General features: G+C 33.5%; 11 protein-coding genes across 20 annotated transcripts in view; 7 read left to right on the top strand and 4 right to left on the bottom strand.

The window, feature by feature from the left end:
* Positions 1-2736, bottom strand: part of LOC123010401 (homer protein homolog 2) — a 7841-nt gene extending 5105 nt beyond the window's left edge. The window contains exons 1-4 of one of the 3 annotated variants that reach the window (XM_044407268.1): positions 2512-2727; positions 2006-2294; positions 1779-1950; positions 1517-1727 (exon numbers count right to left, since the gene is read on the bottom strand). In XM_044407268.1, the coding sequence (XP_044263203.1) occupies positions 1517-1727; positions 1779-1950; positions 2006-2294; positions 2512-2537 (698 nt within the window). In that variant the 5' untranslated portion in view covers positions 2538-2727. Of the gene's footprint in view, positions 1-1516; positions 1951-2005; positions 2295-2511 lie in introns of all 3 variants that reach the window. The other 2 variants (XM_044407267.1, XM_044407266.1) reach the window with 2 other exon arrangements.
* Positions 796-1509, top strand: LOC123010408 (cuticle protein 8-like). The gene is made up of 4 exons (XM_044407281.1): positions 796-933; positions 982-1101; positions 1149-1262; positions 1307-1509. The coding sequence occupies exons 1-4, from the start codon at positions 925-927 to the stop codon at positions 1439-1441; spliced, it is 378 nt and encodes a 125-aa protein (XP_044263216.1). The 5' UTR covers positions 796-924; the 3' UTR covers positions 1442-1509.
* LOC123010403 (adenosine kinase-like) lies at positions 2662-5274 on the top strand. Of its 5 annotated transcripts, none has more exons than XM_044407274.1 (3): positions 2662-2823; positions 4256-4313; positions 4366-5274. In XM_044407274.1, exons 1-3 carry the CDS (start codon positions 2799-2801, stop codon positions 5219-5221), a joined length of 939 nt encoding a protein of 312 aa, XP_044263209.1. In that variant the 5' UTR covers positions 2662-2798; the 3' UTR covers positions 5222-5274. The 5 variants fall into 5 exon arrangements, with proteins under 5 accessions (XP_044263209.1, XP_044263207.1, XP_044263208.1 ...); XM_044407272.1 differs by having other exon boundaries at positions 2696-2795; positions 4080-4313; XM_044407273.1 differs by having other exon boundaries at positions 2700-2823; positions 4127-4313.
* Positions 5275-5318: 44 nt separating this feature from the next.
* LOC123010407 (40S ribosomal protein S17) lies at positions 5319-5994 on the top strand. Its single transcript, XM_044407280.1, has 2 exons — positions 5319-5414; positions 5557-5994. The coding sequence occupies exon 2, from the start codon at positions 5561-5563 to the stop codon at positions 5954-5956; it is 396 nt and encodes a 131-aa protein (XP_044263215.1). The 5' UTR covers positions 5319-5414; positions 5557-5560; the 3' UTR covers positions 5957-5994.
* A 91-nt stretch (positions 5995-6085) lies between these two features.
* LOC123010405 lies at positions 6086-7294 on the bottom strand. Its single transcript, XM_044407276.1, has 8 exons — positions 7201-7294; positions 7087-7147; positions 6837-7040; positions 6663-6788; positions 6438-6616; positions 6321-6388; positions 6153-6265; positions 6086-6104 (listed from the first exon to the last, which is right to left on the bottom strand). Exons 1-7 carry the CDS (start codon positions 7229-7231, stop codon positions 6215-6217), a joined length of 720 nt encoding a protein of 239 aa, XP_044263211.1. The 5' UTR covers positions 7232-7294; the 3' UTR covers positions 6086-6104; positions 6153-6214.
* Positions 7295-7406: 112 nt separating this feature from the next.
* Positions 7407-9083, bottom strand: LOC123010402. 2 transcript variants are annotated; one of them, XM_044407269.1, is made up of 6 exons: positions 9018-9083; positions 8855-8968; positions 8595-8808; positions 8399-8544; positions 8092-8351; positions 7407-8039 (listed from the first exon to the last, which is right to left on the bottom strand). In XM_044407269.1, exons 3-6 carry the CDS (start codon positions 8762-8764, stop codon positions 7407-7409), a joined length of 1209 nt encoding a protein of 402 aa, XP_044263204.1. In that variant the 5' UTR covers positions 8765-8808; positions 8855-8968; positions 9018-9083. The 2 variants fall into 2 exon arrangements, with proteins under 2 accessions (XP_044263204.1, XP_044263205.1); XM_044407270.1 differs by having other exon boundaries at positions 8855-8897; positions 9018-9040.
* Positions 9084-9214: 131 nt separating this feature from the next.
* Positions 9215-10394, bottom strand: LOC123010406 (phospholipase A2-like). Of its 2 annotated transcripts, XM_044407277.1 has the most exons (5): positions 10244-10394; positions 10103-10196; positions 9828-10052; positions 9457-9775; positions 9215-9409 (listed from the first exon to the last, which is right to left on the bottom strand). In XM_044407277.1, the coding sequence occupies exons 2-5, from the start codon at positions 10188-10190 to the stop codon at positions 9331-9333; spliced, it is 711 nt and encodes a 236-aa protein (XP_044263212.1). In that variant the 5' UTR covers positions 10191-10196; positions 10244-10394; the 3' UTR covers positions 9215-9330. The 2 variants fall into 2 exon arrangements, with proteins under 2 accessions (XP_044263212.1, XP_044263213.1); XM_044407278.1 differs by lacking the exon at positions 10103-10196.
* A 1966-nt stretch (positions 10395-12360) lies between these two features.
* On the top strand, positions 12361-17512 carry LOC123011936 (cation-independent mannose-6-phosphate receptor-like). The gene is made up of 14 exons (XM_044409660.1): positions 12361-12494; positions 12541-12689; positions 12743-13186; positions 14812-15102; positions 15189-15448; positions 15503-15865; positions 15912-16183; positions 16231-16366; positions 16412-16518; positions 16577-16709; positions 16754-16934; positions 16988-17052; positions 17100-17324; positions 17378-17512. The coding sequence occupies exons 1-14, from the start codon at positions 12361-12363 to the stop codon at positions 17390-17392; spliced, it is 2775 nt and encodes a 924-aa protein (XP_044265595.1). The 3' UTR covers positions 17393-17512.
* Positions 17513-17681: 169 nt separating this feature from the next.
* On the top strand, positions 17682-18230 carry LOC123011220. The gene is made up of 3 exons (XM_044408569.1): positions 17682-17819; positions 17869-17975; positions 18032-18230. The coding sequence occupies exons 1-3, from the start codon at positions 17747-17749 to the stop codon at positions 18143-18145; spliced, it is 294 nt and encodes a 97-aa protein (XP_044264504.1). The 5' UTR covers positions 17682-17746; the 3' UTR covers positions 18146-18230.
* A 218-nt stretch (positions 18231-18448) lies between these two features.
* LOC123011219 (ornithine decarboxylase 1-like) lies at positions 18449-25555 on the top strand. Of its 2 annotated transcripts, none has more exons than XM_044408567.1 (4): positions 18449-18657; positions 20582-20748; positions 20806-21065; positions 24049-25555. In XM_044408567.1, exons 3-4 carry the CDS (start codon positions 20879-20881, stop codon positions 25230-25232), a joined length of 1371 nt encoding a protein of 456 aa, XP_044264502.1. In that variant the 5' UTR covers positions 18449-18657; positions 20582-20748; positions 20806-20878; the 3' UTR covers positions 25233-25555. The 2 variants fall into 2 exon arrangements, with proteins under 2 accessions (XP_044264502.1, XP_044264503.1); XM_044408568.1 differs by lacking the exon at positions 18449-18657 and adding an exon at positions 20117-20416.
* On the top strand, positions 19237-19821 carry LOC123011930 (thyroid transcription factor 1-associated protein 26-like). The gene has a single exon (XM_044409652.1). It carries the CDS (start codon positions 19237-19239, stop codon positions 19819-19821), a length of 585 nt encoding a protein of 194 aa, XP_044265587.1.
* Positions 25556-27172: the final 1617 nt, after the last annotated feature.

Below are 27172 nucleotides of genomic sequence, written 5' to 3'. Positions count from 1 at the left end.
AAAATACGATCACATTTTTTATATTATTTTAATTTATCTTAATTATTATTTTCTGGGGGTAAATGATTAAAAATAAAACGGCTTGGTTCCATACTTTATATTTATCCTGTATACAAGATCATCAGTATTATTAAAAAAACGTCAAATGTCAAAAAATAAATGTCAAAATTTTTTGACAGATAGAATTTTTTAAACGTTTTTTCAATGTTCCTGGTATCTTAGCTTACTTGAAAATTTTCTCAGGGGCGCGAGTTCTGGCGCATCCTGTATTTGGCATAATTTAACAAAGCGTAACTAAGTTGTCCAAGAAAAATAGTTTGACAAAAGTGTTATTTTTTATTTTCATAACTGTCTGTACTATAAAATTGCAATTAAAATAAATATGTATATGTATATTAGCTCTGAATTGAATTATTCACGCACAATTTCTTTACAAAACCCAATTACATTTATTAGTTTATTCACTGCAAGTTTTATTTACACTTTCGTGAACGTTGTGCAAATTGTTGCAAGATCAAAGATAGATTCTCGATACGTCGTCATTTACTCTTGCCAAATTCAGTTATTTTAACCAAAAAGAACTATTACATAAAAACCTCCTTTAGGAAGTAAATTTTATGGACGAAAAATTTAAACAATGTGCAAAAAAATCACACAAGTCTTTGACGAAGTGTGTAATTTATGTGTGCTTATCAATAAACCAAAAAAGCGTAACAGTTTCACTTTTTCTGACGATACACAAACCTATAATTTATTGCGTCTCGAATGCAACAAGGCAAATCAGCAACGTTTTTTCGCAACGAAAAACCGAGCCGATGCAACGTCAGAGAAAGTGAGGAAGATTGAAGGGAGGCTCTGGTGTGGTGGCAACTATAAAACTCAAACGCAACCACTCTTCGACATCAGTTCATCAACACATCAACAATGTTCAAAGTAAAATCCTGTGTGGTGCTAAACCAGTGACTAATCCTTGTTTTTAAGGTGTTCGTCATCACTACCCTTTTCTTGGGTGCTTACGCCGAATATTTGGGTGAATTGCAGGGTTATGGAGGCCATGTAGGGGGCGAAATCGAGTATGGGGGCCACGAGGAACACCATAACGTAAGTGAATGATTTATGTGATTTCTCACTGATTTTGGCAAATGTAGCACCACCCCAAATATCAATTCAACTACGCAGTACATGACCCTCATACCGGCGATGAGAAACAACACATCGAAGAGCGCGATGGCGACCAAGTTAAAGGGACCTACACCTTAAAGGTTGTAAAAATTGACTCAAGACTGAAATAATTGATAATTTTTAGGAGGCCGATGGTACTACTCGTGTCGTGGAATATAAAGCTGACAAACATAACGGATTTAACGCCGTTGTGCATAAAATTGGCGAACCACACCAACATGGTGGTCAAATCGGAGGCGTTTATGGCGGACACTATTAATTTGTTTTTGTGATACTTTTTATACCTCAATTTTTGTACTCAATTTAATAAATTTGTTATGAAATTGAGCCATACCTTTGTGCTAATGCCAACTTGAGTCTGTCATTCTCGTATTTCAGCTGCATATCGATTGGATTCGTTGGGGCATTTCCATATTGTGTTTTATCCGGTTTAATTTGATGACTGGGGCTTTCGTTACTTTGCAGTGTGGAAATTGAGTGACTTCGGGGATGGGGGATGTCGTCGTCCGACTTAACACTAGGTGTAGATGTAGTTACGGCACTTCCTACATAAAAATATGAAAAATTGTTGCAAAATCTAGTCAATGATGACAAACCAGGAGGTTCGAGTAGATTATCTGATTGATCTGGGGTGGCATTGGCTGCTCTCGCGGTAATAGGACTGGCATTCGCGCTTGTAACAGGTGTTACAGCTGAACCACCGTTGGCAGTGACTTTACTTATAGCTGATCTAGTAGCTTCTTTCACCTCATTGAATTTGTCAATAAACTGTCAAAAAACACGTGACAACTTTGATTTTTCATTGCCAATGAAAGAGTCAAACCTTTTGAAGTTCAGTCTCTGAAGAAAAGCCCAATCCATATACAGTGTTGGCTCTCACGTCTGACCATTGTCCAAATTTTTGCGACGTCTTTGTAAAGGTCATATTTGGGGTAACTGTACTATTTATAACAGCTTTCTGGCCTTCAACACTGATGATTCTGTATAGACTTCGTGAGGAATCGTAAAAAAATGAAACACTGACTGCTGAACTAGATGCCGGCATCCATGACCGTTTTGTCTTCGGATCAATGTGAAAAACGTGGGCTTTACATGTAAAAATAGGTTGTTCACTGGAAAGAAATTTCAAAAATTACCACAAGGTCTGCAAGGGGGAGTGGTCAAGAGTCAGGACTGGAGACAAACCAAAGACTATTTCAACAAAAAAATCACAGAAACAAGTAGTGATTTTTCGCACTTTTTCCAGTTAAATAATTAAGAATGAATCTAATTATTTTAATTATTATTAAAATAAAAAGTGAAACTTTTTTGTAAAGATTTGTTATTTACCCCATTGTGTCCTTGCCAGACGTCATTTATGATAAAAATGTACAAAACAATTTTTTCGTTTACAATTAAAATATCACCCAATCACCACCAAATATTGACACAACACCACAAAACTGACAGGACTGTCAGTCAGTCAGTCCTCCATATTGCTGCATTACAAGTGGTGCCAACGTGCAAACAGAATTATTAATTTTTTGATTTGTTCTTCCTGAAGTCAACCATTCAACCTCAATAATAGCTCTTTATCACCCAGAGCAAATATACAGATAAAAATAATTGATGTCGTAATGATAAGAGTAGGGGAAAAGCAAGGTGGCTTAAATATTTGATGATGAAAATTATTAGAGCAAGAGCCTGCGGTCGCCAGACCTTCGTCATTTTATAAAAGCTGAAAATTTGTCAGCGCATACTAAAGCTCATTCCATTTCTGGTGGCGAAATGACAGTGACAGAAAAGACACTTGGAGTGCGCCCACTTGGTTAAGATAAAAAAATACATGGGCGTATTTTTTTTTCTCTAAAAATTTTGAAGACAAGGATAGTTAGGAATATCATTTTTGAAAATTCTTTCCATGTATTAAAAATTTAATAATTTGTTCATCATTCTTCATCTTATGTACGAGTACCTACTTACTGGTTTTGAAATATTATTTCATACGACACCTATGAACAATATTTTTTTTAACAGTAAACATATGTGTAGTGTCAAAATTCAATCATTTTTGACAACGTCAGTTCGTTACCAGATTTGGAACAAGCTATACCAACATAGGTAGAAACGATGGGCAAGTATGATGTTTGGGTCGTCGTTGCTTTGGGAGATAACAGGTAGCAAAGAAATAAAAAATGTTAACTTAAAATTATCAAATAAAAAAGCGTAATTTTTTTATATTTTCTTCGGAATAATATTAGAAATCACCTCATGTAACTGTTTTAAAAGCTGCATTTTATACATTTACTTGGACAACTATTAGAAGATGTTTTCTCTCAGTAACCAGACAGTTTCGACAGTTTTACCCCTGGCCAGATAAACATATAGGGTAGCTCCCATGATGATACTTTGTCAAAAGTGAATCATATTTATTTTACTTAAAACTTAGAACTTAGCACTTAGAACTGTCAAAACTGTCTGGCCAATGAGACAACATCTTCCAATAGTTACCTAAGTAACATGTATAAAATTCAGCTTTTACACTGTAACGTAAGTACAGTTACAATTTATTAAAGTTTAAGGGTGTATGACAAGGGGTTGCCACGATATTAAGTGTTTGACAATAGATTTCTAATATTATTCCGAAGACAATATAAAAAAAATTACGCTTTTTTATTTGATAAATTTAAGTTGGTATTTTTTACTTTTTTGCTACCTGTTATCTCCCAAAGCCACGATGACCCAAACTTCATACTTGCCCATCGTTCCTACCTGTATTGGAAGTATGCGCTGACAAATTTTCATCTTTTAAAAATGTGGAAGGTCTGGCGACCACGGGCTCTTAGACTATATCGCGAACTGGCCATGAAAAATGAATCGCTTTTTGATGATAACTTAAAATCTTTTTTTACAAACAGTTTGATAATTACATTATTATTTTCTATTTTTCTACTATTTCGTAAAGTGATTGGCTATAGTGTATTGTTTTTTTAAACAATTAAAATGAAAATTGTTGCATTCGGTAACCCCTTGTTGGACACAATTGTCCTATTAAAAGACGACGCTCTTTTGAAAAAATATTTTTTGGAAAAAGACGGTCAAAAAGAAGTTAGCCAGAAGGAAATGAAGGCATTGATAGAAGACATTAAAGAGTAAAATCATAAACACTTTGTTATTAAAACAACATAATTGGTTTTTCCTTAGATATGAGAAAACTTTCGTGGCTGGTGGTTGTGCACAAAACACACTCAAGGTGATGCAATGGCTTTTGGATCAAAAATGTTGTGCTACAATATTTGGGGCTATTGGAAACGACAATGAGGGAAAAACTTTGAAACAAATTTTAGAAAAACACGGAGTGGACACGAATTATGTTACACAGCGTGGTTACATTACAGGATCAACTGTGGCTTTAGTTACAGGGGAAAGCAGATCTCTAGTTGCTTATTTAGGTGCTGCTGAAGTAATGTCTCCTGATGATTTTTCATCAAATTCGCAAATCATTTCACAACTTCAAGACGCGACTTTGGTGTACATGGAAGGGTTCTTTATTACAAAAAGAATCGAAGTTGCTTCCGCTATCATAGACTGTTGTAATCAGCTCAACAAACAATTTGTATTTAACTTGTCAGGGCAATATTTATGCACAGACTACACACAAACCGTTATTGATTTTGCCCAAAAGTCTGCAATAATTTTTGGTAATAAGAGGGAATTTCAAACAATTTGTTTGTCTATGAATGAGACTTGTGTTGAAAATTTCATTAGAAATTTGGGTAAACTGGGAAAAACTGTGGTAGTCACTGATGGTGCCAATTCTGTGATATGTGTTGGAGATGGAGGTAAAACTTTTGTGGAAATTGAAGTACCACCAATAAAGAGTGAGGAAATTGTTGATACGACAGGTGCTGGGGATGCGTTTGTGGCAGGTTTCTTAAGTGGATATCTCTGCAAAAAGCCACTTAAAACATGTTGTGAATTAGGAAATTATGCTGCAGAAGAAATTATTAAAAGAAGAGGGTGCACAATCCCAGAAGACGCACCTACATTTAATTTTTAAGCAATTAGTGTTGATTGTACTTAAATAAAATGTAATAATTTATAAAAAAAAAATGTTTTTTTTAATTTTTTACCAACTCAGTTAGTTACTTTTGATTCGGAACGTTGGCAAAGTTGTGCCACGAGCGCCCTCTTTTTGTGACAAGTTCGCAGTGACCACGTTTTGCTGTACGGCAAAAATTAATAATATTCAGGTAAATAACTCAAATTTGCTTAATATACAATACGCAACGCTATTGTTGTAACATTAGCGTGCTTTGTGCCTTTATTGAAGGCCTTTATTTGAAAATATTGTTAGGTTAGACCATTTGTGTTCTGACGGTGTGTGTTTTCCAGCACCATGGGTCGCGTACGTACAAAAACCGTGAAAAAGGCATCGAAAGTAATAATCGAGAAATATTACACTCGTTTAACTCTTGATTTCCACACCAACAAACGCATTTGTGAGGAAATCGCAATCATCCCGACCAAACCTCTGCGTAACAAAATCGCGGGATTTGTAACCCATTTGATGAAGCGACTTCGCCATTCCCAAGTCCGTGGAATTTCCATCAAATTGCAAGAGGAAGAGAGGGAAAGAAGGGATAACTTCGTTCCTGAAGTCTCTGCTCTGGAGCACGATATTATTGAAGTTGATCCAGAGACTAAAGAGATGTTGAAGATGCTCGACTTCAACAATATCAGCGGGTTGCAGTTAACGCAACCTACTGCAAACACGTTTAATAGACGCGCATAATTTGTATTTAATTTGACACCAATAAATTTTCATTATTATCATTACTTTTTATTCACTCTTCACAAAAAATATTGACAAAATGACTCAAATTTCAATATAAACTGTACCACGTTCCTGGGTCGGTTTCTTTCGCAAATGCTTCACTTGTCTGAAATTGATCACTTATTATCATTTCCGGATCTCTTGTTTTTCTCACCGTCATGGTTAACACTCGCACAAATTTTCCAAAGAGAGTTTGGACCACATTTACTACAGTTCTTATAAGATGTACGAGATTTCTCTGAAAAAACAAGGCGTGTTTAGGTGCTTCTAAGGTAAAATTAAGTTGAATTAATTGCTCGTCGAGAATTTTCCACAAGATTACAGTAAGCAATGTTAAACCACACATGACTCCGACGAATGAAACAGAAGTTTTACTAAAATAATAAAGACCTGGGAAGAAATTGAATAAATGATAGTTTTTCATTGTTGAATAACCCACATTTAAATAAAAAATGTTCATGTTTCGAATAAAAAAGTTCAGCGTCGTCGTCCGAGTTTTCTATTACATCTGAACCATATTCCGATTTATTTACAATAGGAATCGTGAGGGACTTTTTGTAGGGTTGTTTGTACAAGGAATATTTTTTTAAAAGTCTTGGATCTGTCCACTGCAGATCCCTGTAATTTGTTGTTTAAAACCCTATTGAAGAAATTAATTTTAAACCTGTAAGGTTGCTCGCTAAAAACCGACGAGTCTAAATCTACTCTTTGTCCTTTTTCTTCAAAATCAGTCATTGTGTATTTATCAACAGACATTTGTTTAGTCAATACAATATGGGAGTTTAATTCTCTACAAAAAAAATGTGAATAAATTAAACATAATTAAGCACTTAAGTACCGATCTGGAATTGTAGTCGGAACAGATGACGACAACATTTTGCTTTCTTTCTTCTTAATTGTAAGCACTTTTGACGGCTTGTTAACAATTTTTTTTAACGCAACATTTGACACTAATCTTTGAAATCCACTATTAATTAATTCTTTATCCTTTGAATGATCAACTTTTATCGATGTACTAGTCCGAGTTTTACCAAGATTTGCGCTACGAACAATTTTACAACAACTTAATTGTCTTTTAATTAGCTTACATTGTAGTCCTTGAAAGGACTTTAGTGCTGCCATTTTTCCGCTGTTCCGCATCTTCTTTTACTTCCCAAAAACATTAATTTATTTAAAATACTTTTATTACTACAAATACTAACCAGTGTTATTATTTTCAAATGAATTTTGCATTTTATTGTCTAGAAAAAAAATAAAATTGACATAAAGTGAAAAAGCAGAAACAATTGAATTCGTTTCAAAATACCAATTTTGTTTCGGCTCACGTGACCACGATTTGCGTTCCAATTGGTTATGAAGGGATAAGCGGGAAATTGAAACGATTTTACTCATTTACATAATATTTTAATTAGTCCAGAATCCCAAAACTATCATAATAGGGTAACAAGTGTTCCATGTGCTTCCTATATCTTTCATTGTTATAAGCGTGGTAACGAAACCCATCCAAACTTCCATCTCTCATCACATTTTCAAAAGAGGCGTCTTTTCGGCTCGACGCTTTGACAAAAGCCAAGACTGTGGCAGCCCCCATGAGACCATAAAACGCCCTCGCATTGTAGTCTTTCTTGAATTGTTCCCGTGTCGGAACTCTCTCTAACGAATATTGCAATTTAGCCAAATTAGCCAACAATTGGGCATAATAATGGTCCAAAATAATCTCAACGCAATCAGACTTGACTTCAACTTTAGTACTCGTCGCTATGAAATAGTGCAAATCAATTGCAGGACTTGTAAAAATGTTCATTTGGAAATCGACAAAACGCATATCCTTCAATTTGCCATCTTGCTCATACAAGAACATCATATTGTTCACCCACAAGTCCCCATGATTGAGGACATTAAACCCCCCGAGTCGCCTCTTAGTAGCCTTGAAACCACGCTCAAGGGCTTCATCTCCAAGGGCCGATAGCTTGTAGCCGTACTTTTCGAAACCAGGCCACCGATTACAAGCATCACTTAAGGCTGCGTAACCGGCACTTACCTGTCAATTTTCGTCATAGATGGCGCTTATTGAACAATTATTTATTACTCACCCACTCTCTTATCATTTCGTTGTCGGCATACAACCCCTCTGAGTAACATTTAACCAAAGAAGGATCATTTTCATACATAATTACCGAAGCTGCATGCATTTGGGCCATTTTTTCCACAACTTTGAAGCAATGTTCGACGTCAAAACCGATATGCCTTGGCAACATTTTAAAATTGAGAGTTGTTAGATCTTCGAGAATGATGACCGAATGGGACTCATTACAGGCGTAGAGACACTTGGATGAAAGCGTGTAGTACTCACCTGCAAAAAAAAACAATTTTTGCCAAAATTAGTTTTTTGTTACTTACCCAAAATCTCGTAAATTGCCGGGAATGTCCGAGTAAACATTTCGATTTCCTTGTCAAAGAGATGTAGTTTTTTAGCCAGATCTGTTTTAACACCACCTTCTTCGTTACCACATTTGACAATAACAGACAATGTGTGTTTTGTATTTCTAAAAGGAGTTTTATAAGACATTTGGGGTATTTTATACTGCGAGCTAACTTTTTGGGATTCATGTAAATAAGGGTTGATCGGAAAAGGTCACTGGTGTAGTTTTCACCCTCTGGTACGGCATTGGTGCTTGTAAAAGTGACAAGTTGGAGGTTTTCGTTGAAATAGTTATTGAGAGCTTTTTGGAAAAGGTTGTGAGAGATCCATTCCGGAGTCGTCATATTTACAAAGAAGACAATAATTTGTCAATAAAAATCGACGATGGCTGGAGTTTTCGTATGAAAATTGGTAAAACAACACGTTTTACATACCTCATTTTTTACACATATTCTAGTTCTGTTACGAGTTCTACATCTACGAGCATAGACAGTTAGGAATAGGACAAACATGAGGACTATCTTTAAGATTAGTTTTTCCAACCCCATCTGGCTATTATAGTTAAATTCTAACTCCCAATACCCGTCTAAAAATTACCTTTGTCAACGATTGCACTTCACGTTTGGACCAGTTTTGATCCTTCCTCTTTTTATACAGAAAAATAAAACATGCAACAGTAATAACAATGTTGTGAATCCGTAATTTCGAACGTTAGATTGATTGGTGTATAATTATAGACGCAATAAATGAGGGTTTTTCTTTTTTTATCAAACATCATTAATGATACAATTATGTGTTCCGTAATGGATATTTATTACAAATCATGAGTTATTTTCCGTTTTTCACGTGAATTCTGAACAAAAAACTGTCAAAAAATAATTATACACTGTTATTACAATAACTCAATAATTCAGTGATACGTCGCAATATCAAACCACTGGTATTTTTTATCTTTTTCTTTCTCATACGCATAATCGGCACATCTACCCCTATAAAACATATAAAACAACTTAAATCAATTGTAGTTTTCGCTTACATTATCGTTTTTGTACAGTTTGTTTTTGGAAAATCTTCCCTGAAACACTGCGGCCCAAAAAGGGTGAAATACGTGAATCCGATTTTATTTGCAATATTATTTCGGGCATTTTTCAAACACTCGCGGAATTTCTTTTCGCATTCGCAGTGATATCTCCTCAATAATCCCTCATTTATTAATTTGTATTTACTTTCCTTGCCTTCAATGACCAAAACGCACGCTTCATGTGTTTTACAACAGTTTTCGGTGCGGAGAAACACCATTAAATCATCGTAGGATAAGGCACCCTCTCTGTCTCCATCTCCACACCACCTAGTGCCTATTTTTTATTAGTTTTTATGTTTTTTGCAGAACTCTTTGTACTTAAGTACCTGGGATGGTGGCACGAATGTGTTTTTTGAATTCGTTTGGGTCATTTCCGGGGAAAAAAGTTTTGTTTGAATCCAGACCAAAAGTGTGTTTCCAAATGACTGCTTTTGGTTTTTCCCTATCTTTTTGCATTTTTTTCAATAGTCGAGCGGTGCTGTTTTCGCTTGTATCGAAGGGGTTGATTCCTCGGTCATGGAGTATACACTGTACTCTGTTATTTACCAACCCTAAAAAAAAATGATTTGGAAGGTGAAAAGGTGAGGAAACTTCAACACACCTTTTAGTTCACATTTTAAACCATTTGTGTGATATTTTGCAGATATTATGAAATACATAAATACAAATAAGAATGTGTTTTTTAACATGGTTGTCTAAAGAAAATGAAAAGTAGGTACTTTTTCAAATAAATGTGGTTTACCTCCTTTTATTTACACATTTGGTTAAATCTTGAAGCAACATATTTTCTTACAAAAAGCAGTGCTTTTTGAATTGCCACTTATTTGATTTTCATTTAATGATTTTATTAATAAATCACTATAATTTTGACATATTATTATGTTATTGTCAATTTGACGATAATTCGTTTATTCATTTGTTGCACTATGTAATATACAGGGTGTTTCACATAATTTTACTAGCCCTGCGCCTGTAAGATACAATCAGTGATACATATTCCGATACGAACTCGATTACAAATTTTGAAAAATTGGATAATCTTCTGTAGTTTGTTCACCTTTTTGAAAAATTACAACGTTTTTTGTTAGTTAGTGATTAGGATAGATAAACTAGAATCATATTCATGCCGTCTCTTGATAGAACAAATGATATTTGTTTCTGAAAAACTGCAGTTTATGACTATTAATGACATAGTGATTAGTTTGACAACTACTGACATGGGTTTCCAAAAACTAAATAATTAAATGTGTATTTTTTGTATCCAGTGTTCTGTGACTTTTGTATATTTGGGTGCGCACATTAGGCGCAAGTCTCGTAAAGTTATGTGAAACACTCTGTATAAAGTCTGTTTTTTCTTTGAATGAAAATTACCATGTCAAAATTTTGGTGAAAAAATTGGTAGCAGCTTGTCTCCATAGCCACAAATTTTGTTTGCTCTTTGTTTTTGTCCCTAGAAATTTTGTTAAAAAATTATGGTTATGTTTTCAAATTGAGATGTTGTCAAAATTTTTACTTTTATGAATCTGGTGTGCCTGTTTGCTCTTTGAAAGCGCAAGGTCTAAAGACAGAATTCAGTGCTAATAATTTTGATAGAAACACACCGCAAGTATGTTGTGGACAAAAATGAGGTTCTTGCTACAAAAACTTTAATGAAAAAGGATGTATATACAGAAAAAAGTTATTTAGCAAAAGATACAAGTAGGTATTATGATGATTGGCAATAAATTTTGTGTAATTTATTGAAATAAGCTCAAAGTTGATGCATTTTATAAATTCTTTTTTAGCTTTAGTTTCAAAATTGTTATTGTTTCAACTCGTTCAAACGATGCACAAGACACTAATTTAATTGCATTCTTTCCAAGGTTCTTTCTCATTCATGTTTATTTTGCATTCTTGTCAATTTCTTGCTAAAAATTGAGAATGTTTAGCAAACCTGCATTACAAATTGTGTCTACATTTTAACGGGCCCTTTATCTAAGTTCCTGTTTGCGAACTATTCGTTTCCAAATTTCTAAAAACTGTTAGCGGTACCGAATTTGTTCCTTTTTTGGTTTCTAAATTTTCTTAGACGATTTTTTGTGTTGACGTTTAATGACATTGTTTTCAAATTAATTCAAAAAACCGGAACTGCCAACTTCCTTTATTAAAATTTCACGAGGAATAATGAGCATGACCAAATTCTTGATGCAACCAACATTACAGTTGTCGCAAAGCAACTTGCGAGAAATAATGGTGGTTGCATCGAGAATTTGGTCAAGCTTATTATTCCTCGTGAATCACCTTGTATTATTTAAACAGAACAGTTTCATAAAAAATAACAAAGCCTTATTAATTGTTTTAGTGGTAGGCAACCAACTATACACGTACTATATCACAGGTATTCAAAATAAACGTTAAATATTTTTTGTTTAAGAGCACACAACTAGTCATTTTTACAATACGTAGTTTAACATTACAACTCTGGTGAAATTAAATTTTGACTAAAAAATGCTCTTAGTTCTGCTGTCAACTCAATTAATCATCTTCGAGTACCTCTCCTACAATACATTTCAAGAAATTGTGAAATTAAAGATGTTGCGTTCTTTTTAGACTAAAGGTGTTGAGCTAGCGTATGCGATATTTTTTATCTCTCTCGCTATGTGTTCGCACATCTAAAACACTTCTCACGCGTGAACCGGTAAAGTACCCAACACAAGAAGACGTATTATGTGCTTTTATCATTTAGTCGTTATAATCTGATACATACAGTGGTGGTTAGTTACAGCACATGAACTTTAGAATTTATTAATTGACTCGAAAATCTAAATTACGCTTTTTAAAAACAGTAAAGTTTCGGCATTAATTACAAGTGACCTTAAAATGGCTGTTTGGTTATTAACAATATCTTTATTTTATTTGATATTATCCACACTGTCTGTTCCTCTAATCCTCAACGATATACACACCTCTTGCGAGTTTACCTTCTTGGATAAGAAAAAAATGGACTTTTCCAGGTAAGTCTCTCAAACTTGCACAAGACAATAAAAACAAGGTTCATAGTAAATTATGGACAATCGAAACCCGTGATTTTATTTTACATTTTTCTGTGTGTAAATCTGTGCAACCAGCGTGCAGAAATGAAACTACGTCTTGTCTTTTCCGCAAAAACAGCACTGAAATGATTGATTTAGGTTACGAGTTTGTTCCAGGTACCATGCGACAATTAAATCCAATAAAAACCATTTAATTCGTTTCATTTAAGCCGATTCTGACGACCCGGTTCTAGTGTCCTTAAACGGTGATAAATGCCCCAAATCTGATCAAAACTACTCAATTTCGATTATTCTCGATTGTTCAGATTTGATTAAACCGAAGCCACGGCTTGTGGCTCAAGATAATCAGTGCAGTTTTGAAATATCAGTGATGAAGCCTGATTGCCATCCTAGGTGTACGGAAACTGTTCAAGACTCACTCATCGATATCAGAAAATTTCCGAAAAATATCCTAATCGAATCAGATTCGAGACAGTTTAGCTTGAGTCTTTGTGGCTCAAACAAAAAATGTAAAGGAGATGTAAGTGCGTGCGAAATTAATCAAGACGGGACTATTACACCTTTGGCCTCAATCGACTCCCAAATACTTGTTTTTAACTATGGGGGCGATGAGAATGGGCTTACAGCACGAGGGAATTACAGGAAACCAGGAGGTATTTATTTAATGTCATTCAGAACAAATTTAATCACATCAATAATGATACAATTTTTTATGTTTGCCATTGTTAATTTTAATTATTTTTTGCTACCTCAAAAACTTGGATATACATACTTATTTGAGAAAATAATTTTTAGGGAAGATTAAGGTTTGGATTGTTTGAATTTTCGCATGGTTACCACCTTAAAATTATCCCTTTCAATGAGGACAAAAATCTTTATTTTTGTTAATTTTAATTATTTTTTGCTACCTGGAGACACATTTATTTATTTATTTAGAAAACATTATTTTTATTGAAAATTGAGATTAGGATTGTTTGAATTTTTGCATGGTTGCTATCTTAAAATAATCTCTTTCAACGACTACTTCAATGCACATTAATATGAAAACGAGTATACAGATGCGGAATTATAATTTCGGGCATTGTTGTCATTTTCACAATTTAAACTCTAAAACAACTTTTATTCTTGTCATGTTCATGTCATTTTGACTTATAAAATAGCGTCACTGACAGAAAAGTTTAATACACGCTATTAGTCGTGACGTCACAGACGAAGCTAAACATCCAGTGTTGCCAGTTGTGATACTATAGTACAGTTGGAGACAAAATACTTTGGTCGTCACTTTTCTGACACTTTAATGTAATTCAAACTTTAAAGTTAAAATGAATGACAATTTCAAATTAATGACAGCTATTATATTCCTATCAGAAATACAGGATGCACCAGAACTCGCGCCCCAGAGAAAATTTTCAAGTAAGATAAGATACCAGGAACATGGAAAAAATGTTTAAAAAACTCTATCTGTCAAAAAATGTTGACATTTATTTTTTGACATTTGACGTTTTTTGATGTCTATTTAATGATACTGATGATCTTGTATATGTTTTTTTACAATTATTTAGTAAAAGTACAAAAATTTTACTAATAAAAGCCACAAATAACATTGAACAAAGTTACAATTTAGAATGTAGATTCCTTGCTTCCTCTTCTAATAACCTGTAGCAAAAAAACTTAGAAAATTATTTTTCCAACATAAATAAATAGAGTCAAAGTGCAAACTTTAAACCCTCATAACTTTGAAATTTTTACAGATATTTTTTTTAACATTTTTTCCATGTTCCTGATATCTCACATTATATGGCATTTTTCTCTGGGGCGCGAGTTCTGGCACACCTGTATGTACATACAACTTGTGGACTATAATTGACAGGAGCTAAAAATAAGGTTAACAGTCCTAAAGCATGCTTTACAATTTAATGTCATTTAAGTGACATTGACGACCAAAGTATTTTGTCTCCAACTGTATTGTCAAATGTCAGTCATGATGATAGTAAAAGGTAGTTTACAGTGAACTTTTTGAAGTGACAGAAAAATACTGCCCGTAACTCTACTTAAGTAGTCTGCTTTGAAATTAAGTTGGCAACTTGTATAATTAAAATCTTCTGACAACCTTAACTCTCAAATTTAAACGTCAAGCTTTTATAAGCAATTGTCATTCATCTGGACTGGGGACAACATCCCGGTAAAACAAATTAGGGTTAGAAATGTTAGAATACCAATCATTCAGTGTTGCCAATAGACTTTTTGTTCAAACATTTATTTCACTCTGTATTTTTAGAAGTTGAAGCAGATGTGCACATTTTGATTAAATGTAATTGGGAGACAAATTTGGCCAATCCGGTTTATAGAAAAGTGAAAACACAGGGTAGACATTACAAATTCGAGTTAGAATCGACGTATGGTTGTATTAAATTACCCCACAATTGTCTTTTGACAAGCATTCATAATTTGAATTATGATTTGAGAAAATTGTACAAGTTGGACGGTTGGACGGTTCAGGGGGTTCCCCAAGGCAGGATTTTTCTGAATATTTGTGGACCACTGAAACTGCCTCCAAGTCTTTGTTCTAGTAAGTTCCCTTAATTTGAAAACAGTGTTTTTCTTGACAGGTTGACCAACTCTTAGTCATTTTTGCCAACTTAAAATTTATTGTAGCACAGCATTCGCAAGTTTGTCACGTGATCGACAACAAGTACATAAATAAGGGCAGTATTTTATCAATTTTTGAAGCCACCGACGAATTTATTACAGCCACGTTTAGATCCGGCTCGAAATGTCAAGAAAATTCGAGTTTTTCTTATTGCACTCAAATTACAATTAAATGTTCCGCAAGTGAAAAAGGACCGGTTTTTATTGAATCCAAAGATTGTTCAATGTTTTTAATCTGGGAAACCCCTCAGGCGTGCCCTGTTGACGTAATATATTAATTTCTCTACTCTTATAACATTTTTTAAATATGTTTTTTTTAGTTTTACAATAGTCAAAACTGTTACTTGCAAAACAGGCTATCCAATCGAAACTTGAAAAAACTTTATACCGATTTGGACAGAAAGTATTCTCTGTCCCCAAATAACAAAACTATTCTAATTTACAATTTGTGTGGCCCAATTCATCAGTCTTGCAATAATTTTACAAACGTTAGTTTTTGTCTAATAAAAGAAAATAAACAAATCGTCATTGGTTATGATTCGAGGGAAATAATCAGTGATAACGGATTGCTAAAAATGGAATTTACAGGGAATTCGTGTCTAAATGACTCAAAACGAAGTAAAATTTTCGTCAACTTAATTTGTATTTACGAAAATCCACCCCTTTCACCAGAAATTGATGAGGTTGTTAACAGATTTGAATTTGGCGCCAAAAATAATATTTTTTTAGGTTGAAAATGATTGCAAGTATTTTGTGACCGTATTTACACCATTGGCTTGTATTTCACAACGAAAATTTTCCGAATGTATGATACACACAAACGTGACGTACGACTTGTCGCCTCTCATTTTAAAAAATAAAAATTATGTGATTCCCGGAGACGAAGACATCGAATATGTTTTTAATGTTTGTGGACCTGTTATAAGTGGCCCTGGGGCATTATGTAGGGGCGATACCATGTTTTGCAAGAGAAATAAATCTGAACTTAATATTAATAATCAGTACGAAATTATTAAAAGTAATTTTTCTAATAATTATTTTTTTGTAGGTATGTATCAATAGGGGGAGTTGCGGGGCCACGCCTGCAAGGTCACAGTTTGATAATTGAAGCACCAATGGGTGCCTTTTGTGCCGACATAGGCTATTACAAATCAGTTATCTACTTTGAATGTTCCGAAATAAATGTAAAAAAATTCAAAAAATATTATTTTATTTTGTCAAATTTTTAGTTTCCACCAAAATTTGTGTCGCAAGAATCGTGTACGTACAATTTTGAATGGAAAACTCCACATGCATGTCCACAGAAAGAAAATCTTACGATTGAAAATCTGCCTAGGTAAGTGTGGGCGGAGTAAGAGGCGGAACTAGTAACATCAAATGTGATTGGTTGTCAGGAAACAAAAACACGTTCCGTATGTCATTGAAAATGTGACATTGTTAACTGCAAAACCCCAAAAATTGGAACGCAACTGTACAATTTTTAACACAGGATACGAATTTAATTTAAATGAACTGAAATCACAAGTGGTATGCTTTAAAAAGACTTAATAAATACTCTTCTTGTTTTTTAGATACTCCATAAAAGTAATAAATTTCAAATTAATTTCGATCAAGATATTTCAAAATGTGTCGGTATTTTTTGCAAGAATTACGTTACAGTAGTACCACAAATGTGCCCCACGACATCATTCAATTACTCATCGCAGATTATTAAGTTGCAATATTCCAGCCAAATTGTTTGTGGTTCAAAGGGTAAATTATTATTATGTAAATCAAAGCTTATATTTTGTAAAAATCAATTTTAGGTTTATACGAATTCGAAGTCTTATTGAAATGTGGTAAAAATAAGACAATTGGAAAGCTTTTTGAGGTGAAGAAATTTAATTTAAGTATCATTTTGCTTAATTTCAATTTCAGGATGAAAATTGTAAATCTGTTGTTTTGTATAATTTACCAGAAGCTTGTTTTTCGTTGAAACAAGAAACAGTATCTACGGTTTCTGCAGCTGCAATAGTGGGGATTATAATCAGTATTTTACTTCTCATCATTTTCATTTTTGTTGTTTATTTAAATAGAAGACGATTCGATTTCTTTAATGATTCACGCTGTAATAGCAAGACTTCTGTCACAATTTATTTAAAGGTAAATAAATACAATTAAATTAATATGAAATCCCCTTTTACCTGTGTTTTTAGGACTTTGCAGAATAATTTTTTTCTTTAATTGAACGAATTAGTATTAATTTCGTTGACATAGTATTTTTACTTGTATTATAATTTTTTTGTATTGTTTTTTTTTTCTAAATAAACTTTTTCTGTTTTAAATTATAATGTTGACTGTTGACAATTTCTAAAAACGGAAGTTACCTCTGGGGCCTCACACTTTTTTTAGCAACATCTAAACCAGATTTCTAATTAATTTTGCTTGTTTACATATTTATTAAAATTACTTGTAATTACATGTTTGATAAAAAGTTATAAAATTGTCCCTTCTACGGCACGTGACTTTGCTACATAAAGTGAACATATCGCAGTATCATATCAGTGTAAAAATTCCAACAACAAATGAAGTTATTCAACGGAACGGTTTTTGTTGCGTGTCTCGCACTTTTGATATGTTTTTTTATTACGACTTCTGGTAAATTAATTTTATTTTAGTTAAATTTTAATTGTCAATATTTGTTTAGACTCAACGATTTGTAAACCATTATCTAAATTCAAAATCGATTGCAACACTTGCAAATGCAGTGAAGATGGGCGGCAATATTCTTGTACCGAAATGAGATGCCCACCAGTAAGAATAATTAATTTTGATACAAATTAATCTAATTACTACTAATATTTTTTCAGATGGATTTTGACGATTTTTTCAAGGAAACTGATGAAAGTGGGTTTGTGTTATTGAAACCAAAAGAAAAAATTAAAAGTTATGATGATGACCTGACTTATTCAAATGGAAAATAGAGCAGAACCTGATTTTTGCTACTGTGAAGATAAAGATAAACTTTTTTTTAACATTGTATAAATAAAAATGTTTCTTTTTAGAATAGTAGGATTTTAAGTTTTGAAAGTTATTGCCCCTTGTTGTAGGCAACCAGCATTATACAATGCCCTACTAAAATTGCTCACTCATAAACAAGCAATTAGCAGTTGAAACTGGTCATAACAGATATAAGATGACACACACTTCCTGATATTTCTTTGAAATGAACTTAAAAATAAATTTTAAATAAAAATCAATAATTACGGTCTAGATGTCGCCACTTGTCGTCTGTCAACGTAACAGCTGTCAAAGCGTTGACGTTCTTTTTGCAAGAGGTCTTACCTTTGACGGTATGGTGTGTTATAAAATCGCGAAAAAACCGTGCAAAATTGTTGACTGACGAAGGAATAAAGTGTTTTTTATACACTTGTATCTGCAAAAACTCAAAATTCCGCCAAAACGCTCACGCCAACCCAAAGGGTGGCTTCCGAAGGTAAGTGGCCACGATTGGACCCTTCCAATTGCAATTTTTACCCTAATTTATTTAAGTATTGTGTAAATGTTTCCAATTTTTGCGTTAGATTGTTAGTGGAAAGACGCGCCTATTTTTTTTTCTTCACCTTTAGTTTTCACAACCTTGAGTTTTAGAAGTTTTAGAAATTTGTTGCTAACGGATTTGTTTTAAGCTCACAACTAGTTTAAGATTAAACATTTGCATTTTAATTAAATTGATTGACAAGTTGTATGACTAATTATGATAAACCATACATTTCCAATGGACGAATCATGCCATAAAAATCATGACCAGTCTTTAATGTTATGTTGAAAAAATTCCATGGGATGGAAAAAAACTGTAACTCATTTGGCAATGACAAAGAAAATGTGAGCCTGGTTTATAAATGTGTCAAATTAAAATCAGCTGGCTAGATTAGATTGTTAATACGTGAGATAACAATAAAAATAAATACAAAAAGGAGACTGTTATTTTGTGTTCTTACGTTAAACGAAATATAATTGCGTCAGAGTGAAGTTGGGATCATCGGTGACAAAAAATTGCTTTATTCTAGGTAGGATGGTGAAAAATAAATTGATACAAGACGGGGGCCAAAAGACCAGAGATAATTTTTTTCGCAAAACATTATCGAAAAAAGTTGTTAAACCTTCAACTTCAGGCGAGGGTTCTGATGATCTTTTCGCCAAGAAAAGACCTTTTAATAAAAATAAATGGCGATCGGAAAAATACAGTTTCAAAAATAAATTAGAAAACTGGAAAGACAAGCGAACGGAATATATCAGACACGGTTATTATAAAGAGCAAAATCGTGAAAAGAATAAATTTGACGTGAATAAAATATATGAAGAGGAGGAAAGAAGAGAGAAGAGGGAGGATGAAGATACTGAGCAAGTGAAGGAAGAAAATGGACTTAAACGCCACAAGAAGAGTTTCAAGGAGCGAATCCAGGAGGAAAAGGAGGCGAAAAGAGCCGAATTTCTGAGGAAGAAAGCGGAAAAGGAAGAAGCGTTGCAAAAGTACCAAAAGGCGAAAATGGAAAAGTTCAAGAAACTGAACAAGAAAACAAAAAGGGGGCAGCCGGTCATGAAAGGACGAATAGAATATTTACTCGAGAAAATTCAAAGAAGTGTGTCAGACACTTGAATGATTTTTTTCATAAATAAGTCTCTTGAAATGTATTAAGATAAAATAAAGTTCACAAAGCCAGAGCATAATACTTTATCTCCTAGACTAGTGAGGTTGTTGCTTAGGAGCAACAATTTTCAGTAATTAAACTTTTGATAAAATGAACCCATTTACAAACCGGTTACTACTACAAACTATTTATATAAAAAATTAATTGAAGAATTGATAAGAGATAAGTTTCACGGAATTACAGAATGCTTTTTATTCAAATTTCAATGGTTGCGTTATATTTTGTAATTGAAGAAACCCTAGTAATACCGCTTTATCTTTGAGCTTCAGATAGAAGAATTCAATGGCCGAACATTGTGTACATCTTGATATTATATCAGTATTGTAGGTTGAAGATCACTGCAAATTGATTGGTTGGGAATAAAGCAAAGAGGGGAGCCGATATATAACTTTGTGGCGAGCTTGATATAAAACATTTTTTCACGTCGTTTCTCCCAACTCGTTCTTTTTTTTGAGTCAACGTTGACTCGGTATCCATTTTTTAACAGACTTTTTCATGTGCTTATGTGCAATTTGTAAAGTACACTTCAGCCCATTTTACAAGGTAAAAAGGAGTTTTTTCTATCCCTAATTAGTTTATTTCGATTCCACGTGTATAGATTAAAAACCGGAAATTGTGCTATTTGATACAATTTTGGTCATGCGAAAATTAAAATTGTTATTTTTCTTTGTTAATTTTTGAGGGTTTTACTCAATTTTTTAATTTTAGGGTTGCATTGTGGACGAAGCTTCCCCGGCTACTAGCAGTGCATTTCTCCCCTATAATTGGAGAATATTCTTGAACGGAGAACCTCCTTGGAACTGCTGATTTTCGCAGCGCAGAAGTAACACCCGCTTTTTAAGACATCCTGAGCAACTCTGAGCACAGGTTGCCTCGTAAGTTGAGTTTTCCACAATTGTTACAAATTTTTTACCATTTTTTTTGTTTTTCAGCTTGCTTATTACAACACAAGCTCCTAAATACATTTAATAATTATATCTTTATACCATTTCAATTATCATCAAAATGAGATTCACAAATACCGACGAACGCGTTCACGTTTTGGATGCACAATCTAATGTTTGGTCCGTTATTATGGACATTGCCGATTCTGGAGTACAGGAAGAAGCTTTTTATGTGTGCGACGTTGGAGACATCGTTAGAAAGCACAAAACTTGGAAAGCGCTTTTGCCAAGGGTCCAACCGCATTATGGTAATAATTTACTCTTTAGTTTTTAACATTAATGCTGTAGTAAGTTTTGGAATTTGAAGTTGGTACAAGAAGCAAATATTTATTAAAAGGAGATAAATTAAGAAAAGATAATTAAATAATGCGTTTAAACCGATTTTGCGCCCTTCCTTCAAGCGATAGTTCATTAGACATCATTTATTTTTCAATTGAAATTTTATTTTTCACCAAATGTCAGTTAAGTTAAACCTCAGAGAAACCAAGAAGGATATCGATAGGCGGAGCCAATGCGTACTCGGTGTAGTGGGGTAACTTGAGCAGTGGCGTAACACAAAACCATTTTGTGATAAAAAGAGAATTGTAGAGTTGCATTTTTTTTTTTCGTATATTTATTGACTGAGATATTAAATATAAAAAAATTCATACGATGCTCCACAATTATTTCAAATATACGGTGATATTAATTTCTGTTTAAATAAAAGACGAACAAAAAATAACGAATAGATTCGTTTATTAAAAATATAAACATATTAAAAAACAATTTTTGTATCATAATTACTACTAGTTAGGCTCAATATTCTATAAAAAATTAATCCTTTAATCCTGATTTAAACCCATAACAATTTTTACAAAAATTGTGGTTATGCGTTTAAATCAGAATTACAGGCGATTAATTTTTTATATAACTGATGGGCCTTAGTAATTTCAAATTGTCACTTTATACTCGTAAGTCAAAATGGAATTTTTTACTATAAAACTAATAAAATATATTTACCATTCTTATAGTTAATGTTTATGCAATGGCAGGTATACCTACATTTTGATAATTATTTTAAAATTTAAAATTTATTTTTTTCATTATACTACAATATAATGTACTTATGTACTAAAAAATATAGGTACACTGGAGTGCAAAAAAAACGCAAATTGTCAAAAACAAAATTGTCAAATTTTTCAGAGAAAAAGGTTGTTCCCAAATAGGTTAGAAAACTATCAAAAGAAAGGCAAATAAGGCATTATTTGGTGGTCTTGACAGTACAGCGTCATAGGTAGTAAGTGTTAAAAACTAAGTGAGGAAATGGAAAAATATGGAATCACTTGATAGAAGTTTGGAAGATGCATGACAATTATGAAATTGTGAATTGTGACAAAGACAACGTCAAAAAATTTACACATATTAACACACTAAATTACATTATAAAAAAATCAATTTGCGGTTTTTTTTGCACTCAAGTGTACGTCTGCAGCTCAACTTGTACACTGTAAATAGAGATTAAAGACTTGTGGTTTGGAAATGGACTTTATTTTAATAATAATTTGAACCTTGTTGAACAATTTCTAATAACTTTCTCAAATGGTTACTGAGTATTGCAATTTATAAAAGAACAAATGCCTTAAAAATGTTATTTATTAATAAAGTAATAAAATCAAAATATTTTCATTACAGTATATGGATTATTTGTTTTGTTCAAATAAATAAGTGCGAAACATGCCACTGCTCTCAGTTGATTTCAGAACTCCCCTATATTTGCGAATGGATTCGTCCGCGACCAGTTTTCGTATCTGGGCATCCCTTCCATCGATATCCTTCTTGGTTTCTATACTCTTTTTCATATTAATGTGCATCAAGTAGGTTGTAGAAGTCTAAATGAATCTTTAATTTAAAGTCCTATTTACACAAAAAGTGTCATTAATGTCATTCAAAACAAATTTAATCACATCAATAATTACAGTTGGAGACAAAATACTTTGGTCGTCAATGTCACTTGAGTGACATTAAATTGTAAAGCATGCTTTAGGACTGTTAACCTTATTTTTAGCTACTGTCAATAATAATTGACAAGTTGTACATATTTTGGAGAGGAAAATATAATAGCTGTCATTAATTTGAAATTGTCATTCATTTTAACGTTAAAGCTTGAATTACATTAAATAGTCAGAAAAGTGACGACCAAAGTATTTTGTCTCCAACTGTACAAAAATCTTTATGTTTCCTATCCTATGTTGATTACGTTGTTAATTTTAACTATTTTTTGCTACATGGAGTACACATTTATTTGAAAAAATAATTTTTAGGGAAGACTGAGTTTTAGGATTGTTTGAATTTTCGCATGGTTGCCATCTTAAAATGATCCCTTTCAACGACAACTTCGATGCACATTAATATGAAAACGAGTATATGACTTTTAAACATTCTCAATTTTTAGCGAAAAATTGACAAGAATACAAGATAAACATGAATAAGAAAGAACCTCGAAAAGAACGCAATTAAATTAGTGTCTTGTGCATCGTTTTTTGAAGAACGAGTTGAAAAAGTAACAATTTTGAAACTAAGCCATAAGAAGAATTTATAAAATGCATCAACTTTGAGCTCATTTCAATAAATTACACAAAATTTATTGCCAATCATCATAATACCTACTTGTATCTTTTGCTAAATAACTTTTTTCTGTGTATACATCCTTTTTCTTCAAAGTTTTTGTAGCAAGAACCTTATTTTTGTCCACAACATTGTACTTACTTGCTGTGTATTGCTATCAAAATTATTAGAACTGAATTCTGTTTTTAGACCTTAGGTATTTAATTATAGCGCTTTCAAAGAGCAAACCGGCACACAAGATTCATAAAAGTCAAAATTTTGACATCTTAATTTGAAAACATAACCAAAATTTTTTTTAACAAAATTTCTAGGGACAAAAACAAAGAGCAAACAAAATTTGTGGCTATGGAGACAAGCTGCTACCAATTTTTTCACCAAAATTTTGACTTGGTACTTTCCATTTCAAGAAAAAACAGACTTTAGTTTTTATATCACTAAAATTTACCAAATTACCAACAAGACAAAAATAAAAATTATTTCAAGGTCGATAATTTCACACGAATAATTGTTTTTTATTCTATAAATCAGCTATTCTAAACCGGGGGGCTGCAGGACCTTTTTTCACTTTCTAAGCAAATAAGCAAAAAATCTAGTAATCAAAAATGATAAAAACGAGTTTTTTTCCAGCTGTTAAATGCAATGACAGCCTGACCGTCCTCGAAGTCCTCGCCGCTTTGGGCACCGGCTTCGACTGCGCTTCCAAGGGCGAAATCAATAAAGTCCTCTCACTCGGCGTCAACTCCGACCGCATCATCTTCGCCAATCCCGCCAAACCCTCAAGTCACATCCGTCATGCAGCTGCAACGGGTGTTTCAACCATGACATTCGATAACGAGACAGAACTCCACAAGATCAAGAGTTTTTATCCCGACGCCAAGCTCGTTATTCGCATCCGTTGCGACGCCACCGACGCCCAATGCCCTCTTGGCATGAAATTCGGCTGCGATTCTGTTCTGGAAGCCCCCCGTTTACTTCGAACGGCCCGAAATCTCGACCTCAACGTCATTGGAGTCAGCTTCCATGTGGGGTCGGGCTGTCGGGAACCTTCGGTTTTCAAACGAGCGATTGCCTCTTCAAGAGAGGTGTTCGACATGGGGCAAGCTCTGGGGTACAACTTTACACTTCTGGATATCGGAGGAGGGTTCCCAGGGGATCGTGGGACTTCTCTGGATCAAATTGCACAAGTTGTTAATTCGGCCCTTGATGATTACTTTTCGGACCCTTCGGTGGAGGTTATAGCCGAACCGGGACGGTTTTACGTCAGTTCTGCTTACACTCTCATTTGTAACATTCATTCGATTCGTGACGTCATCAGCGAAGATGAGACCACTCGACACAGGATGTATTACATCAATGATGGGGTTTATGGAAGTTTCAATTGTATTTTGTACGACCATCAAAGAGTGGTACCTCAACCATTGCATGAACTGCCAGGCTCGAAATACTACTCGAGTAGTATCTGGGGGCCCACTTGTGACGGTTTGGATCAAGTCGTTGAAGAAGTTTTGCTTCCGGAGATGGGACTTGGGGATTGGATCGTTTTTGAGAACATGGGGGCTTATACTTTACCAGTTGCAAGTCCTTTTAACGGTTTTCCAGTAGCGAAAGTACACGTGGTTGCCGATGAAAGCATTTGGGTTCTGTTGAAGGATATAATGCCGCTCACAGACGAACATTTTGTCATGGGGGACTTACCAACAAATGTCAATATTGAAAATGGAGGAAACGTCGCAATTGAATTACCAATTAGAATGCAAGTCACTGGAAATGACGCCATTATTGAAGAACACGTTCTCGAGTTTGCATTCTAGCATAAATATGCTTCTACAGGGGTAAATATATTGAAAAAAGCTGAAAAAAAATGTAAAACCGGTTTCTTTTTACACTAGTATAGAGATATAATTATGAAATGTTTTTGGTAGTGCGAGTATTTTTATTCGATAATATTAGAACGCATATTATTGAATAGAAATATTCATAGTATAAGCAAGGGGGCAACTAATGCTTATTTACTTTGGATTCAATGTAAAAACAGTCTAGTATTTTTCTCGCTTGAAAATTGACTAGGGTGTATTATTGTTCTATTACTGTGCTTTGTAGATGTAGAAATTATAAAATAAAACTTGCAATCAAATATTTGTTTTAATCCCAACGTTAAATAAGAGAAATAAATTGCAGCGTGATGTCATGTGTTCATGAGGAATCCATGAAATAAGCCCACAATGCGCACAAGACAAATACCCACACGGAAAAAAGCTCACACCGAAAAATACTCATACGGAAAAAAACCCACATAGAAAAAAACGCACTGATAAAAAACCTCATATTGAAACAACCCCACAAAGAAATAAGCCCAGTTTGAAAAAAATGCACAATGAAGAAAACCCACCCAGAAAGAAAACTCCTGAAAACTGAATAAAAGCTCACAGAAAATTAACTCAGGGAAAAACAATCTCTGCTGTCGTGGATGAATTTATAATCGATCGATAAAAATGTTTTAGAATAAAGTTTTGCTGTAATCATATTCAAGAAGAAGTGTAAAATCAAGAGTGTAGAGCTTATTCCACATCTGGTGGCGAAATAACAGTGACAGAGAAGAAACTTGGAATATGCACACTTCGTTAAGATAATAAAACTCATGGGCGTGCATTTTTTTCTCTAAAATTTTGAGTTTACAATCGGGTAATCGCAAATAAAAACCAATATTTAAGTAGGGAAAATCATTTAGATGTAATCGTTAATGAACATAACCCACGATAGCAGCGATGAAATCGAATTTTGCTCTAGTAATTTTGAGGGCGAGGATTGTTAGTAATATCATTGTGTAAAATTATTTTTATGCTTTAACAACGTAATAATTTGTTTATTATTCTTCATCTTATGTATGAGTACCTACTTATGTTATTTTTTTAAAGAATAACAATGGTTTTGAAATACATTTTATTACGACGCCTCTGGACATTTGTTTTTTAATAGTAAACATCACGGCCTCCTTGATAAAAAGATAGACTTTCGTCTATCGTAAACATACTTTTAGTGTCAAAATTCAGTCATATTTGACAACGTCAGTTCGCCCCCAGATTTGGAACAAACTCTGTCTCTTTTTCTTTTGCAGTTGTGACTTAACATAATTAGTTTTCTTAACAAAGTAACACGCACAACTCCCAAATTTAGCATTTTTTGTACTGTCACTACTCAAAACATCGTATTCAGGTATGACAATAACTAAAGAAAGTTTGGTGAAACCAGTGAAACAATTTTTTATTTAATAAATAAAGAAAAAAATATTGTTCATATAACTATGTCCGACGATTTATTTATCGTTGGTGAAACTGACAATAAGTATTGTATAAAATTTTATGTGCCCCTAAGCCGCCGCACAGTAGTCAAAACTAGCATGAAAACGGCAAAAACTTCAAAAAATCTTTAGATTAAATAAGACACCTGAAGAACTAGTTTTGTATAGAATTTTAGGCTTTTACATTCAATCTAGACTAAAAATAACATTTTTCGAACAACCCTTTTAATGTTATAGTCGTTAATTCAATATGAGAACACGTGGTAATATCAATAGAGCTTTAAACAACTAAAATTATTTTTTACCACTGCATACATATTTACCTACAAAACAAACTAAAAAAAAATAGTGTTTGAATTACCATTTACAAGAACAAAAACTTTCTTGTATCTACCTTACTTCAAAGAATTAGAGATTATTATTACTAAACTCGCAGATTTACGCAGCTGATTT

The sequence above is a fragment of the Tribolium madens genome, unplaced genomic scaffold (assembly GCF_015345945.1).
Source record: "Tribolium madens isolate multiple individuals breed KSU strain unplaced genomic scaffold, Tmad_KSU_1.1 Scaffold_91;HRSCAF=231;Tcas5.2_LG7, whole genome shotgun sequence".
Classification (NCBI taxonomy): domain Eukaryota; kingdom Metazoa; phylum Arthropoda; class Insecta; order Coleoptera; family Tenebrionidae; genus Tribolium; species Tribolium madens.
The sequence above is the reverse complement of the archived record's forward strand: the minus strand, read 5'-3'. Positions and strand labels throughout refer to the sequence as shown.